The sequence below is a fragment of the Centroberyx gerrardi genome, chromosome 3 (genome assembly GCF_048128805.1).
Source record: "Centroberyx gerrardi isolate f3 chromosome 3, fCenGer3.hap1.cur.20231027, whole genome shotgun sequence".
NCBI lineage: Eukaryota > Metazoa > Chordata > Actinopteri > Beryciformes > Berycidae > Centroberyx > Centroberyx gerrardi.
In genome coordinates, this window is record NC_135999.1 from 19,201,720 (window position 1) to 19,218,689 (window position 16,970).

General features: G+C 45.2%; 2 protein-coding genes and 1 non-coding gene across 3 annotated transcripts in view; all 3 read right to left on the reverse strand.

Moving 5' to 3' along the window:
• Window positions 1-3,204: 3,204 nt before the first annotated feature.
• Window positions 3,205-4,769, reverse strand: LOC139924316 (myeloid-associated differentiation marker-like protein 2). The gene is made up of 2 exons (XM_071915346.2): window positions 4,489-4,769; window positions 3,205-3,856 (listed from the first exon to the last, which is right to left on the reverse strand). Exons 1-2 carry the CDS (start codon window positions 4,767-4,769, stop codon window positions 3,205-3,207), a joined length of 933 nt encoding a protein of 310 aa, XP_071771447.1.
• A 3,289-nt stretch (window positions 4,770-8,058) lies between these two features.
• trnaa-agc (transfer RNA alanine (anticodon AGC)) lies at window positions 8,059-8,131 on the reverse strand. Its single transcript has one exon. It is a non-coding gene; the product is annotated as a tRNA-Ala (tRNA).
• Window positions 8,132-10,855: 2,724 nt separating this feature from the next.
• Window positions 10,856-16,970, reverse strand: part of aspscr1 (ASPSCR1 tether for SLC2A4, UBX domain containing) — an 18,825-nt gene continuing 12,710 nt past the window's right edge. Inside the window, exons 14-17 of the mRNA XM_071915323.2 lie at window positions 14,433-14,484; window positions 14,209-14,278; window positions 13,467-13,654; window positions 10,856-11,053 (exon numbers count right to left, since the gene is read on the reverse strand). Of these exons, the coding sequence (XP_071771424.2) occupies window positions 11,043-11,053; window positions 13,467-13,654; window positions 14,209-14,278; window positions 14,433-14,484 (321 nt within the window). The 3' untranslated portion in view covers window positions 10,856-11,042. The remainder of the gene's footprint in view (window positions 11,054-13,466; window positions 13,655-14,208; window positions 14,279-14,432; window positions 14,485-16,970) is intronic.

Genomic DNA, 16,970 nt, shown 5'->3' on the forward strand with positions numbered 1-16,970 from the left:
CTTCAGCCACAAATGAGAGATGAGATAGGGAAGGTCTGCCAGGAGGCAAACAAAATCATGATGCGGCCACAAATTGTTTGTGTGTGTGTGTGTGTGTGTGTGAGAGAGAGAGAGAGAGAGAGAGAGAGAGAGAGAGAGAGAGAGAGAGAAGGAGAGAGAGAGAGAGAGAGAGAGTGAGAGAGAGTCCTTTGTCCTGAAATTAACCAAATTAATCAGAGAACACCTAGACTTTTAGGTGCCAAGTTGGCCAGAAGGTCACAGGTTCATTCATTTCCCAGACCGAACAGGAGGATATTTGCTGGATGCGTACCGGTTTGTTGGTTTATTGGTGTCCGCCAACACTAGTGGCCTTTAAGTAGGCACTAAACAGCTTGCTGCTTAAGGGTTGCTAGGCTGGCTGTCAGTGTACTTTGACCTTCTTGTGGAAAAGCATGTGAAGGGGGCTGTGTGTCCACTGAAAAAAAAAGCGAAATCAGTTCCTCAGTGTCAGACAAAAAAAGCTTATCTTACTTTTACTTACTTGTTTAAATAATGATCTCAAACGAAATATTTGGTTTTGGAATCAGTAATTATAACAAATGCCCAGCATTAATACTGACATTTAAATTCATGAAGGTAGACAATATAAACTCCATAAATGAGAACAACCATCATGCTAAGCTACAGACAACTGTTTCTATTACAGCATACTTGATACTGCATACATGATAGTTGTAGATTTCCTGACATAATTGTCATAATTTCAAGCTCACAAACCCCAGGGCCAAAATCCAATAATTTGAGTGAAACTTGTGAGCGCTCCCAAAGCTAACATACCGTAGCCACCTATACCAAAGAGGGGGGCAGGCATGGATTCAAACCCATTAGGTACCAAAAGATAAAGCCTTCCACACAACATTTTACAAAACAAGAGCGAAGACTGAAGCGCCACTGGGGGAAGCTGACATCACCAACATGCGCCATGAGAGATTCGTCATGACAGCAAGCCAGCAGTCTTCTGTCCCCTGACTTCCCCCCTGACGGTTATGATGGACACCTGTCCCAGCTCATCTCTGTCAGACGAGCTCCTACACTGGAGGGCTGTGTGTGTGTGTGTGTGTGTGTGTGTGTGTGTGTGAGCATAGCTATGTGTAAGACAGAGTCCCCCAGGGCGTGAGAAGTAAAATGAGGGCCAAACATGGAACAGCTGCTAAATGGGGAACCGCGCAGGAGCAGTGAGTTCAGGCCTTAATGGAGCTACAGATTGCTCTGTGGCACCACCGGCCTGACACTTTCACTGGCAGGTTTCTCTGGGCTCTGTCATATTCCACTGATGTTAAATCCTCCTTTGGACCTGGGACAGATTCAATATTTGGGCAGGATAAGAGAACAAGTGGAGTGAGCGCTGCCTCTAGAGGGACTGTCAGTGGAACTAATTGTGCAGGATTTATCTGAGAGGATCTAACTGCTTTCAGAAGTAACACACACACACACAATAGAAAAAAAATGTTACTTCAGCAACTACACCAATTTATTTATCGCTGCAAAAATCTCAAACTGTATACATGAACTCCCTTCAAAATCCTCCTCAAATGTACATGCTTTTTACTTGTATTTACATATTAACTTACAAAAATGAGCATAATATTTAAAATAGCAAATCTCTAAGACACAAACAAACAATGACATTCTCTGTGGTTTTAGGCAGAATACAAGATTTGGGAACAAGAGCAGCCAACTGGTCCTGGATTGGCTACTGAGCCCCAAGGCTGTTGCTCTGCTATAGGTTGTGACACAGAGGCTTCGCAGAGACTTATTACAATACATCCTTAATATCCACAGATGTGATAGGGGAATATTTTGATCCTGGATTAGAGACCACTGGAGAGATGAGATTCACTGAGCTGACAAAGGAGGAGAGCTGTGAGGGATGGAGGGAGGAAGCAAGCACAAGAGAAGGGAGGGATGGAAGGAGGAAGCAAGGAGCAGAGGTAGGATGTGAGCGGTATAACATGGGAGAGAATGGGAAGGCTGGAGTAAATGGGGTAAGTGAAAATCTGCAGACCTAGAGAGACAGAGGGAGAGAAAGTAAGAGGGAGAGAAAGTACAACGCAAGAGAGAGAGAAAGAGAGAGGGGGAGAGAAAGTAAGAAGCAAGAGAGAGAAAGGGAGAGAAAGTAAGAAGCAAGAGGGAGAGAGAGAGACAGAGGGAGAGAAAGTAAGAAGCAAGAGAGAGAGGGTGAGAAAGTAAGAAGCAACAGAGAGAATGAGACAGAGGGAAGGAAAGTAAGAAGCAAGAGAGAAAGAGAGAGAGGGGGAGAGAAAGTAAGAAGCAAGAGAGAGAGAGAGAGAGAGAGAGAGAGAGTGAGAGAGGGATCTCAATCAAGACATCAGACAAGCAGAAGAGAAGGGGAGAAGTCTGTACTGTTTGTTCCTGTGATGGGAGAAGATATAGCTGCTGACAAAAGAGAAGAGCTCCAACCAGAGGGGATGCACTCTCCTCCTTTACCCCCCGAGGGTGGAGGGATGGTGGGGCGGAGGGTGGCTGGCTGGGGTATTACAGACTGATGAGTGAGGGACGGTCAAAGCCCAAAGTCAGAGATTGTGTGCTATATGTGTGTGTGTGTCTGCTCAGACATGCAGTTATGCGAGAGGTCAGCAATAGTGGGTGTGTATGGCTTCATGAGGATTTGGCTGGAGATGCCAATGAGGCCTGGCTGGCTGGGTGTGGCTGCCTATATTTCTAGGAGGGCAAAAGGGGGTCAAGTTAAAGGGGTATGGTGTCACCTCACTGGGGCGGGGCAGAGGGGGGAGCTGGCTGGATATATTGGGATATGTTATAGCAAAAAATGCCCAGTCCACATACCACAGTCTTAAAAGATTGAAGTTGGGGTATCCTGGTGGGCGGCTCAGCTGGCTGAGGCGCCCACCATGTGCAGGAACTGTGACATCCCGGGTTCAAGTCTGGCCTGGGACCTTTGTCACATGTCACCCCAACCCCACACCCACACACCCCTATCTCTCTCCCCTAGTCATTCCTGTCTCTCTCTCTCTCTACTGTCAAATAAAGGCAAAACAAACCCCAACAAATTAAAATACATTGACATTGATGAAGAACTTCTGCCTGCTAAACCAATGACGTAAAATTCTATGGCAGCTGGGAAGTAGCCTAATGTCCTTTCTTGACTTCATCCATCCTTCATCAACATACTGTTCCTGTACGGTGCTACACCCGCGACCGGGCCGGTAGCTGTGAGGACACAAACCGTATCCTCTGGGAGTAGATCAGGTCCGCCACGTACAGCCCCAGGTTGACAAAGGAGAACACCGCCACCACAACCTTACTGTCCCACGGGCACTTCCCCCGGGGGCACGACGACGGTCGCCACGGGGACCCGTACTTTGTGTCAAAGCAGAACACCGGCCACACCACCGACGCGCTCAGGTAGAGCAGGACGGCCAGGAGGGTGTAGACCACCACGAAGCGGTCAAAGGGCATGCAGCGCACGGTCTTGGTCCGACCGCACACGGTCAGTATGACCACCAGCGAGGTCAGGGCGAAGCACAGGGCGTACACGACGACGCAGTAGATGGTGGCGGGGTAACGGGAATACTCGCTCCCATTGGCCAGAGCTCCGAAGATGATGCAGGCCACAAAGCCCTGGACTACTTTGAGCAGGCCGGAGACGGTAGCCATGTATCCCACCACAGTCTGGCCCGGTCTGGCTCGGCACAGGACCACCTCCGCCCCGTAGGCCAGGGTGCCCGCGATGGAGCAGACGGTGACAGCGATACGGAAATTCCGGACATCGCAGCCGGCGTAGGGGCACTCGGAGCGGACGAAGTAGAGCGGGTAGACCACCGAGGCTGTCACATACCTGCGCGTGGAGACAAGAGACACATGAGGATAGATATGATGTGATAAAACCAGAGGGAAGAAGATGCTGCACATTCAGGCTTTAAGTTTTCATATGATGGGAAGGGAGAATGGTTAATACACAATTAACTACAAAACCAAACCCCTTAATTTTATCCCTGAAATCTCCTTGATTTCTCCATCACATAACATTATCCATTTAAAATAACATAGCTTTAGAAAAGTAAGGGCTAGTATCATGGATTTTTAAGGGATCTATTCATGGGCTGATTCATGAAGAAAACATTAGTAGGCCTAATTAAGGGATTTTTTTTAATGCCTTTTGTGCATTGTTTACAGGGTTATTAATGAGTTATTAATGGGAAGTTCCTATCTCCATTAATTTTTCATTATATTAGATGGTAAGCAGTCAAAAATTAAGGGCGTATTCAAGGGGGTTTCGATAGGGCCTCCATTAATAACTGCCATAACAAATTTTAAGTGGATTTTGCATGAATTAGGCTAAGAGGTGAATTAATGTAAATTAATGTCAATGTAAGATTATTTTAAGGGATAGAGCTAACTGTTGAATGCCACCTCTATAACGATACAGCCAAATGAGATGCATGAGGTGTAACTGAAGCCATGCCTTACATGAGCGTTGCCAGGGCAGCAAAAGTCACCGTGAGGTTGTCCCAGGACACGGGCAGGCAGCTGTAGAGACGGGTGGCGTCCAGGAAGAACACCAGAACGGACACAGCGAAGCAGAGGCCCCACACCGCCATGCAGAACACGCCGTACGAACCGCTGTAGCCGGCACTGTGAGTCACCATGGCAACCACCGCACAGCCCAGAGCCAACTGGGAGAGGCGGGCGGCACCGAGAGGCGAGCAAACTGCCCTCTTGTTGAGGTACGGGCCGGCCTGGGAATCCATAGCCGGGAGGGTGTAAGGGGATCAAGAAATCGATATTCTACTTGAAGAGGTAATGTCTGTTCTGGATCCTCAAAGACAGCCGAAGAGTTGAACACCAGAAGTCACGAAAACACTGAGCTCAAGTCAAGTCCCAAGTCTTAAAAGTTTAAAAGTTTGAGCTCAAGTCCAAGCCAGTTCCACAAAAGCAGAACTGAGGGGCGTCCTGGTGGATCTGTGGGCTAAGACGCATACCATGTAACTCTGACGTCCTGGATTAGTGTCTGACCTGGGACTTTTGTCACATGTCATCCCTCTCTCTCTCCCTCTCTCTCTCTCTCTCTCTCGCAATCCCTCCTGTCTCTCTCTACTGTATCTATCAAATAAAGGCAAAAACTGACCAAAAATAATCTTTAAAAAAAGCTGAATTGAGTTCTAGTCTTTTGTAGCATGTAGGCTTCTTTAGTATAGTTGGCTGTGGTCACACACAAACCTAAGGGAAGTCTCAAAATCAGTCCGGTTGGCTGCTTTTACCAGACTTCTTAAGCTCTCATATAATGGTGTCTCTCTTTTACTATCGTCAACGTTTTGCTTTTCACCCCAGCAGAAAGTCACAAAACTGCTGTATCATGTTCTCAGAAACCACCACTCCCTCCACAATCAGCTCTCTCCTGGTGATAAATAAATGTCTCTGGCTGTCTGCTCGGTTTATGTTGAAACTTCCAGTGCTCTTGAGGAACGAGTGGCAGTATATCCGGATGGTCAGGTGTCCCCCCCCCCCCCCACCTCTGAGTTTTGCCCTCTCCTCCCTACGCTGTCTTTGCGGAGTTGCCGGGGACTTTGAGTATTTTCTGATACTCTATTTCGGTGTCGATGAATCAGAGCATGTCACAAACAAAACACGTCAAAAAAAACACAGCAGTCGCTCAAGGGGAAATCTCCCTCCTGGATCTCCGCACACGGTCTGTGAGAGCTCAAGCTGGCTGAGCAGGGCCAACACACTCACCTCTCAGCTGAGATATCACACTGAGTCATCGTTCAGTTACAAAAATACAGAGCAAACATCCAGTCTCAGTACTGAGCAACCCAGCAAAGATGGGTTGACATTCACATCCCAGCATTACATTTGATAAAATCACTTATTCCCTTTATGAAGAGAACTTGGAGATCCTCTGAGTCCAGGTTGTTTACCAACAAGCAGTCAGTTGAGTCTTGTCTTCATGGATACAATCTGGCTCGGTCCAGCCAATTAGACGAAACGAGTAAACGATCCGGGTCAAGGTCTCCTCACCAAGCTTGTTGGATATCCGGATATGTTCGGTGTGTGTGTGTTGCCATACACACTCTCACTGCTGAGCCATGTGGCCACATGAGTTGAAGCCACCACCACCGGCACCTCCACCCCCTCCTCAAATGTCAACTCTCCTTTTCTTACTTTCTCCCTCTGTCACACACTCTTTCTCACACACATTCTCCTTCTTCACTGTCCCTCCCTCTCTTGTGAGGAGGGGGCATTGCTGGTCAGTCAGACCAGGAAGGGAGTTATTTAGATCCTGGGGTTGGGCCATCGTCGGGTGAGGGTGTTGGGAGGATGTGAGCATGTGGCTGGGCGGGTGGGGGGCGGGGGGGTTGGGGCATGCAGGCACATTAAAGACCCATGTGGCACGGGGCGAGAAGACTGAGCCCATGGTGTATAGACAATAGACACACAATATTAAAACAAATTCACTAAGACAGACTGAGTGCACACATAGATACTGCTGTACTCTATTGAGGTTACACTTCTGAAAGTAGTACATTTAATTAATCATACGTAAGAGATTGCCCATAGGTGTGAGTGTTTGAGTGTAGTATGGTATATGAAGTAGTATATGATGTATATGATGTAGTATGGTATATAGTGCTGTAGTATGTATATGACATGTATATGATGGTATGTAAAACTGAGACAAGCTTGTGATAAAGTGCTATATAAATAAATAAACATGACTGACTGACATATATAGCAGAAAGTTATTAGATATCCCAGTCCTGAATATTGACCAAACTGTATTAGGAGATGATTTACACACATGTAAGTCGTCACATCCCATTCTCTCTCTCTCTCTCTCTCTCTCTCTCTCTCTCTCTCTCACTACACACATTTCTCTATCCCATCACTTTATCCACCTATTTAGGTTTTTCAAAATGTGTATGGAGGATCCTAGTCACCTCTCCATGCTAAATAACAGTATACCATTTAAGATAATTCCTCCTCTATGAACAACAAGAACCAACAACTCTTGAACAAGCAGCAGACCTCTTGGCCTGCACCAGCCGTGCCTCTTCAGAGGGGTTGTAGATATTTACTAAAGGTGATATTGCCATCTACAGCTGAACTTCAGAAACAGCCTGGTTTCTTTCTGTGCCAGTAGAGAGGGTGTTGCATCCAAAATAAGCACCGAGCAAATGATAAAACACCACAGCGGAGAAGAGTGTCTTAAGCACAATGAAGACATGTACAAACAATAACAACTGTAGCAGCTCTGAGGAATTTTATCTCTCTGAAATGTCTTAGTTTCTCAGTAGGGAACTACATAATCTTACTGCCAAATCTTAATGCTAAATAAGACACTTGCAGCAGCCTGAGTGGACAGCATCTTCTTCATATTTTTTTTTTTTATCACAGTTTATTTTTCCCCATGTTTCTCTGTCTACTATAATTTTGACAAATGTAAAACATGTATAGAACAGCAATGCATCAAAAATAGTAATAAGGATATCATATTATAGTCAGGGACCTATTTCTGATGTTAACATTAGAAACATTACTACAACATTATTACAATTTAAATATATATGTATATGTGTGTGTGTGTATAAGAATTACAAAAAACGTTTTCTATCGCTAACATTGCATAAGACTTCTTTCACTTAATTTGTAATTGCATACTTATGTTGATTGATCCAGACACGTTGCAATTTTATACCATTTTATATGAGATTTATTCCTCCAAATAAAATTGTATCAAGAGCGGAGCAAGTGGGGTTGGGAAATCTTACTGATGTAAACTATCAAGAGGAAACATCAGAGAGAACATTGGTAAATATGGCTTCCTTCCTAATAAATTTCTTTACTAGAAATGTATTTCTTTGCAGGAAAAAAACCCATACTAGATCAAACCTGGACTCACTGGTGGCAACTGTCACACCTTACTGTTGCAAACCTACGCCGAAATGGAGTTTATAATTCACTGTGGGGATGTGCAGCTACAGGATCATTTACTGCAGCTATCGTGAGAGACACATTAGGTTAAGTTTAAAAAGGTTTGTCTGGAGAATGCGGGCATCGATCCCGCTACCTCTCGCATGCTAAGCGAGCGCTCTACCATTTGAGCTAATTCCCCGCTGAAGGCCTAGGGAGATACAGCGCCGTCTTGACCGGGACAGAGGCTCCTGCTGGCCGGGAGGACTTCGGCTTTCTTCGGGGCCGGTCGTGCGTGGCCATAACCGGGATTTCAGCCTACACGAGGCTACTCTCCCCGTATCTGACTGCGGTTCGAGTCCCGCCTGAGGACAAAACTGTCACTCATTACTGAATTACCGTATTGCAGATGATGCCTGTTGCTTACAGTTTGCGGGGAGAATTCCCAATTTTAGCGCGCAATCTTTGTTTGAACATTATAAACCTTAATATTAATAGAAAACAAGGATCATGCGGTGAAGGAAGACTGGAGTTTATAATTGCAATGTAGGCATTTAGCAGTCGCTCTTATTATCTGGCGACTTTCAATCAGTGCAACAGTAAAATAAGTGAACATCCTCGAGCATCAACAGTAAGTAGCCAGATAATTCAGAGTGCTATGAAAACAAAAAGCGCCACAACATTAAACAAGAAAAGTAAAAACATCACTCCTATCAGCAGCCATGTTAAGTCAATAAGCAAGTGCAAGTATATTATTCGAATAATAACATAACAGCTAAGTGCCTTAATAAGTTTCTATTAACGTTTAAGAATGAATTTGAAAAATACTGTAAGTCTTTGCTGGTGAAGCCACTAGAGAGCGCTATTGCAGCAGAGTGGTGCTGCAGAAGACCCTGAGGCCCCATGGCATGCACTAAAACCATGGCTTTTCACAACAGCCTTTGAATTTCCAACCCTAATGACCAAAAACTATGACCAAGTAGTCATGTTGATCTCTCAAAGAATATTTGCTTTTTAACTGGGAATGACTCAAATCACAATATGTTCACTGTCAGACAAAAACAAGGTTGTTCTCTGTATTCCAGTAAGAAGAACCTGAGCAGACTGGGAGTTTACACCCTGCACCTCTGAGTGAAACTTAAAGCTGAAATTTCCCCAAAAAAACACACACGCACCAACACACACAGCAACCAACAGATTCTCCATCCTGTGTAAATACACGCTCCCAAACCCACCGCTTTATTCCTCCATCAAAGACTCCAGGGGCAGTTGGAAGTAATTAATTTGCAGGAGAGAGGCAGAGAGAAAGAGAGAGGGAGAGGGAATGTGTAGTGTGTGTGTATGTGTATGTGTGTGTGTGTGACAAGTGGATGGAATGCACTCCTCCCTCATACACCCACAGCAACATACCCGCACAACACACACACACACACACACACACACACACACACACACACCGTCCTGCTCCCCTCTGTGTCCAGTCTCTTTTTGAAGTTCCTCCTGCAGCTGAGAGAAAACGAGGGGGGAGCTGGGGAGAAGGCTGAAGAACGCACTGTATGCGTGTGTGTATGTGTGTGTAAAAAGATGATAGGACGTGAAAGTATGGCTGCATGCTGCTTGTTTACTATTAACTAGTCAGATAAGCTAGGGCATGTCACAGAGTCAGTGTGAGGGTCCATGAATGTCTGTGTGTGTGTGTTGGTTGCTTGTATCATGGTGTGTGTTGTGTTAGATCAAAGCGGTAGTCACCATGGGTCCAGGAAGGCACCTGAAAAATGTTCAACCCCCCTCACCCCACACACACACACACCTCCACACTGCCTGATAGCAGTGTGGCAGACAGATCAAACCTTAAACTCCATAACTTACTGTATTCCTGTTGTTTTCCTCTTTTCCCTGTATATGGAAACTTGATTTCTGTGTTGATGATCTCTTCACAGCAATTCAAAGCTTTTTAGAGTTAAAGCTATAGATCTAACAGGCAGGGGCAGAGGTTGGGGTGGAGGTGGAGGTGGAGGGGGGGTGGAGGATTAAACCAGAAGCGCTACTCTTTCCTTTATAGCACTGCCAACAAATAGTCGTTCAGTGCATTTCAAGGTTTCAGCGTTGCGAGGTCGAGCCCAAGAATAACAGGTAAGAACGCTTCACAGTTTAACAGTCGAGAGCATTTTCTGTGCTTCTGAGGCGCGACGCCTTCACACAGTCTTGTCCGTCTTCACCTGCTGTTAGCAGGGAGACACCGTGGCACCGTTCCTGTGGATTGGAGGTTACAATTCTGCAGCAGTTCAAAAGAAAACCTGCAGATACCGCTATCAAAGTGTTACAAAACGGACTCTGAACCCTCTCTCTCTCTCTCTCTCCACCCCTCCCAGCGACCTTTTCTCTCTACAACTCCCGCTGTCATCAGACATTTCAAAAGCGCGTGAATGGCTGGAGGTTTGGAGCTGTGAACCCTTCACCCTGTGATTAGTGTGGCAGGTGGTCAAAATTAATAATAAAAAAAAAGAAGACATCTGAATCCAGGTATATCTGGAGTTAGAGATGCAGACTCCAGTCTCTGGTGAAGGTTGCAAGATTCCCAAATAATTGGAAAAGCCTGTAAAGTGTCCATTAATAGAGAACAGCCCAATAATGAAACCAGTTAAATCATTAAAAAAGGGCTAAATCCAATTAAAGAATTCCATTAAAACTACTAAAGGCTTGAAACGGAACAAATTTACATACTGGTATAAACAGAGGGAACAAAATTGGCTGTGTACGTTACACTTCAGAAATGTGTGCCGTCTTTTTAGTACACTGATCTTTATTCACTTAAGTGTTATTATTTCGCCTTTATTCAGTCGATGAAACTGTCCTGAATAAAACAGTCTCTTCTGCACTCTATCCTCCCAGAGATCAGTTGGGATAAAACACGTCAATCTTCATGGCAATGAAATATTCACTATTTATTAATTCATTTATCTCACATGTTTTAATTCTTGTAAAACTGTCGCGTGCAGGCTTGTTTCCATGATGGGTTAAGTCCACTGCCATCGCAAAGGTGAAGTGCTCTACAGCGTCTGCACAGTGCAGCTCCTTCCTGCGGTCGGTCCGCCCGACGACACACAGCTGTCTCACTTCTTACCTGTGGAGGAAACAGGTGACATCAGTTAACAGGTCTGGCAATCAGTGAACAATACAAATTATCAGTACCATACCAATTCTTGGCATCGGTATTGATTTTAAAATAGCAAAAACATATCAAAAAGATTCAAAATGCTGAATTCTTAGAATGACAACTCCAACCTCCCTCTAGTTTCTGGGTATTTTTGTTGAGTAACGACATCAGATGTCAGAGGAACCCGCACACTGATTAGAGATCTCTGCTCTGATGATGAAGCTGTCTGCTCTAATCATTCTTGGCAATTTTGCACTTTTTGAGCAGATTTTGCGCCATCGGGGAGCTGAGATAGCAAAAACAATTCTTTAAAAGAGACAGCAAAGAACCTTTCAAGAACAGTTTTTTCTATATCAGCTCCCTGATTTCCTTTTTTTGCCCTTAGCAAATAAGTGTGTCAGTTCTTCTGTTGTCTAATGTAGCTGTATGATTCTTTTGAACCTACGCAGCTGAAGAAACCAACAGCTCTTTTTAACACTTGCCTCCTGCACTTTATGATAGATTTATTGAGGAACTTAATTGAACAGACAGCATCTGCAAATGTAACAAAAGAAAATCATCTATCTACTCTATCACATCGTGAAATGTGCTTTCATTTAACGAGGAAAGGTATGAGGAAAAGAGTATTGTTTTAGAACCAGAACTGAATCTGAAGCACTGGAACCGGAAGATGCAAATCCTGCGCAGGGTGCGACACTTAATGAATCCTGTCAACCCAGAATTGACATAATGCCGATCAGCGGGACGCGAGAGGGAGCGGAGAGCTGTTGTTCAAAAGATACAGAGGTTTATTGGCATGCCAGAAGGTCACCAGACGGCTGAAGGCTGGAAGTGTATCGGCTCTTATCTCGGCTCTATTCCTCCAGGACACATCAAAGCACTTTGTCCTGGCGTCTCTAATAAGACGTGCTAAACCACAGGACACCTTAACGGATGGACAAACAGTCTGGGATGGACTGTGTAAGTGTATACTGTGTGTGTGTGTGTGTGTTTAAGTGTCCTCTGTTAAGTTCCACACATGGAGTCTATAATTCCAGATTCAACCCCCCCCACTTCCCACCCCTCTTGTTCTCTTTCTTTTAACTTTCCTCATGAAAGAGAAAGCAGCCGCAACTTTCTTAAGAGACGCACATGGACACACACAGAGATCAGCCAGAAATAAACGTGCATAAAAACACAAACAAGAGAGAGAAAGGGAGAGATATTCTAAACAAAAAAACATCAATACGGCGACCACCAGAGCCACCACAATAGAACAACAGAAAAGGCCCGAGCCGGGGCCGACCACAGGGGCCCGCGCCGTGTGATGTGGCCCGGCAGCAGGCTCTCCGACTGGGCCCCGAGTGTCTGTAGTGGTCTCCTGGACCGGAGGGGGTGTGGAGGGGGTGGGGAGCGGGTGACCATCCTGAACTAATTGGTTCACCCTGAAATGCATCCTTATCTTCTGAGTCATGAAGAATTTTACTTTAAAAAAGACCACTTCCTATTGACTGTGGTTTTGGGGTTTGTATGCATGTGTGTGTGTGTGTGTGTGTGTGTGTGTGTTTACCACGACAAGGAACGTGTGGCTAGAAGCCTTCTGTGCCTTCTACAGAGTATTAAAAAAACAGAAAGGGATTGCTGAGGAGAAAGGAAGGCTGGGGAGATTAATGTATGTGATACGGTTCTCACACCTTTTCACTGATGAGATCCAAAAACGCTTTTCAAATTTCCATGACCAAATTTTAATGAGATTGAATTAAAAAGTACTTAGAAAGGAGGAAGAGCCTGCACACTAAACTGTGTTTTACCACTTTTATTAGACAACGTTTCGATCAGTCAGATCTTCATCAGGTCATTTGGAAATGGAAAGTGGTAGAAGTGGTAAAACGCAGTTTAGTGTGCGGGCTCTTCCTCCTTTCTAAGTGTTTGACTCTCGGCTCGGCACCTACGGACTGCATGTGCATGTCACACACATCGACTACACTAACGTTAAGCATTAATATGTTTTTCACTATTATATTATTTTTAACTCAAAAAACTGTCAGCAACATTTTCCTCCAACAGGGAAGTTTAGACTGTTTCAGAGCCAGTCACAGCTTTTAGACATTTTGACAGTATTCAAGAAAGAAATCATTAACTTCACAAATAAAATTTCATGACTTTTCTCCTTTTCATCATTTTTTATAACTTGTACAGGCCTGAAAAATACAATTTTAATGACTCTTCCAGGTGTTCCGGGAGTGTGGGAACCCTGAATATCGGAATGTTTGTGTTTTGTTTGTGTGCTGAATAAGTTAATGAGTGGATAAGTGTGTGTGTTTGCAGTGGTTGTGTGTTTGTGTAAAAGATATAGGCCTTGCCACAGTCACTGTGCCGGGATGTCCTGTCCAGTTCTTACCTGGAAGCTTGAGCCACTTGGGCACCTTGCCAGGGTCGGGCCTGGCGGGTTTGGGGCCCTGGCTGTGTGCAGGAGGGTCTGGATCCTGCTGTCCGGACCCCGTGGTGCTCCCAGCAGGCTCTGGTGGAGGCAGCCGGTCCTCGGGGCCCGGGGGGCTGGAGGAGGGTGACGGGGACCGGGGCATGCAGCTGGGGTGGAGGGGGTTGGAGAGAAGACACATGGAGTCATTGAGTGAGATGCATTAGAGTGGTGCAGGCTTTATTTGTTTCCTAAAGGGATTTATTCATTTACTTAAAGAATCATTCTTTCAATAGGAGAGGAGCTGTGCCAGAAGTTAAGGAATAGTCGGGTGAGGTGGTGAGCGGACGAGGAAGGAAGGAGGGACAGCATGAGAAAGGATCAAGATCTGAGGCAGAGGAGGAGTGATGACCTTGTTGAAGAAGCAGAGGACAACAGGTGGGGGTCACTTTTGGGAAATGGGCTCTATCTTTAGAAGGACTGGAAAATGGTGTGTGTGTGTGTGTGTACGTGTGCTTGTGTGTGCGCTTGTGTGTGTGTGTGTGTGTATGTGGAGGAAATGAGGGTGCATGGGGGCACCTGCTGTTTAGGCAGAACCTCAAAGGGATTCCAATGATGACAGCTTTGTGACAGGAAAATAGGCTGGTTGCCGCGGGATACAAGTGCATACACACACCCAAAGGCGCACACGACCAAGCACACATACACACACACACACACATACCTTGCAATGGACTCATTTGCTTGTAAGGCTGAGACACAGGAGTCTAGGAGTTCCTTCTGTAAGTAACAACCTGTGGATGAAACACACACACACATACACACACACACACACACACATACACACAACACAATGTAAACTATTGTTTTGTTATATTACATTCCCCAGTGATACAACAGTATCTAATTCACATCAGCATATGAAAGAAAAGAGCTGAAAGGGCAAACCTGTCTTAACATCAGAGCCGAAGTGAACCAGAGCACCAGGGAATAGATTGGCCTAAAGAAAGAGAAAGAGAGAAAAAAAAAAAAGACAGAGAGAGGAGAGAGAGAGAGAAAGAGAGAGAGAGAGAGAGAGAGTTAGTTCAGAGTCCGTTCAAATTCTAATAACTATTCAAATTCATGCAACAATACAACCACTGGACAAAACCTCATCACACTGCAAAAAAGCCAAGGGGCGTCCTGGTGGCTCAGTGGTCTGAGGCGCAAACCATGTAACTGCAACATCCTGGGTTTGAATCTGACCCAGGACCTTTGTTGCATGTCATCCCCCTCTCTCTACCCTAGTATTTCCTGCCTGTCTCTATTTTCAACTGTCAAATAAAGGCAAAAAATGTCCCCCAAAAAAGGCAAAACAAAAACACTGCATTAAAAAAAACAGGTATGGTGCACTTCCCCCTGCTCATCAACAGAACACAGCAATAAACAGAGGGACATTTACAGTCAGTTTATAATAGGCAAACTCCACCTTGAGTCTAGCAGCCACCGGACCCAAAAAGCTTCCATCAGCCTCCACTGACCATGAGCCTAGCCTCTTATTCTTCCTGTTCTCCCATGTGGCCGGCCTGGCCTGGCCTGGCCTGGCCTGGCCCGGCCTGCTGGCCTACGATGGAGCTGAGCAGACAAACCTTCCTCTTCCCTGCCACTGTGTACCTGGATCCTCCTAAGTAGAAGATGATGGAGAAAATGATGCCTAACCTTCCAGACCTGCAGCACCTCCAATAAACCCCCCAACAGAGAGAAACACAGAGAGAGACAGACAGAGAGACAGACAGAGACAGAAAGAGAGACAGAGGGACAGACAGACAGACAGACAGAGAGACAAAGGGACAGACAGAGAGACAGACAGAGAGACAGAGGGACAGACAGAGAGACAGAAAGAGAGACAGAGGGACAGACAGAGAGACAGAAAGAGAGACAGAGGGACAGACAGAGACAGAAAGAGAGACAGAGGGACAGACAGAGAGACAGAGGGACAGACAGAGAGACAGACAGAGAGACAGAGGGACAGACAGAGACAGAAAGAGAGACAGAGGGACAGACAGAGAGACAGAAAGAGAGACAGAGGGACAGACAGAGACAGAAAGAGAGACAGAGGGACAGACAGAGAGACAGAGGGACAGACAGAGAGACAGACAGAGAGACAGAGGGACAGACAGACAGACAGACAGAGAGACAAAGGGACAGACAGAGAGACAGACAGAGAGACAGAGGGACAAACAGAGAGACAGAAAGAGAGACAGAGGGACAGACAGAGAGACAGAAAGAGAGATAGAGGGACAGACAGAGAGACAGACAGACAGACAGAGAGACAGACAGAGAGACAGAGGGACAGACAGAGAGACAGAAAGAGAGACAGAGGGACAGACAGAGAGACAGACAGAGAGACAGACAGAGAGACAGACAGAGAGACAGAGCAGAAGTGAACAGAAGCCACGGAAGAATTGTTTGGCACACAAGACAATTTTTGGGAAATGTGGAAAAATCAAAAACAAGATTGCCTCGTGCCAACATCCAAACCAAGTACTGTCGCACACATCCAAGCCGAAGTCAAGTTCATTTTTGAAGATGATTCATTGCTTGGGGATTTGAACCAGTAACCATGGTTTCTTTGAAGCAGACCACAAAATGAGCACCAATCAAATGGTTAGTGAAAGCACTTTCACCCCCGAAGCACAACACTCCTCACCGATGATAGGCTTAATGGTTATAATGGACTAGTTGGAGGGTGATATTATAAACCTTACAATTATGAGGCAGAAACACAGACAGACAGACAGGCAGGCAAGCAGGGCAACAGTCTGTGACTCTAATAGGAAGGGTAAGGACTGAGGCAACAAAACCAGTAAAGACACACTCCGCTACACACATGTACACACTCACAGAAAAACAAATATGTAATCATTACGGGACAGCAACTAAGCGGGAGTCTGGAATCGGTTGTAGTCAGAGATGTAGCGGTAAATAAAGACTGGTTAACTATAATTTCCAGTTGTTTATCATCATAAGGCAAGCAACCACCAACGGAAACAAAAATCTTTTCAGAAACGTTTTCAGCAAAGAACAGTAACTTCTGCTTCTTTCCCCCTTAATAGACCTCATCCTCTTATAACATGGATCAGTTTGATACTGCTATGATGTGTGCTATGAATTTACATGTTAAAGATACTGTATATGTCAGCCTTAAAAACAAGCACAGATCCTGTACAGGCCCACGGCACATGTTGAATTCAGTTCAATTCAATGCAAAAGTTAAAGTCTGTAGGGCAGCAGAAGACGTGTTAACAAGTTATTGTATGCAAATCCAAGTTTTAAATGTTTTTTTTTTTTCACTCTATATTTAGGCTATATAAAACCATCCTGATACTCTTTTTAGAAGCACAAGCCGACATGACTAAACTATCTTATTATGACCAGTACTGGTGTTGATCTTTGCTTGATCTTTGCTTTCTGTTTTAATTATAAATGCTCATTGGAACAAATGCT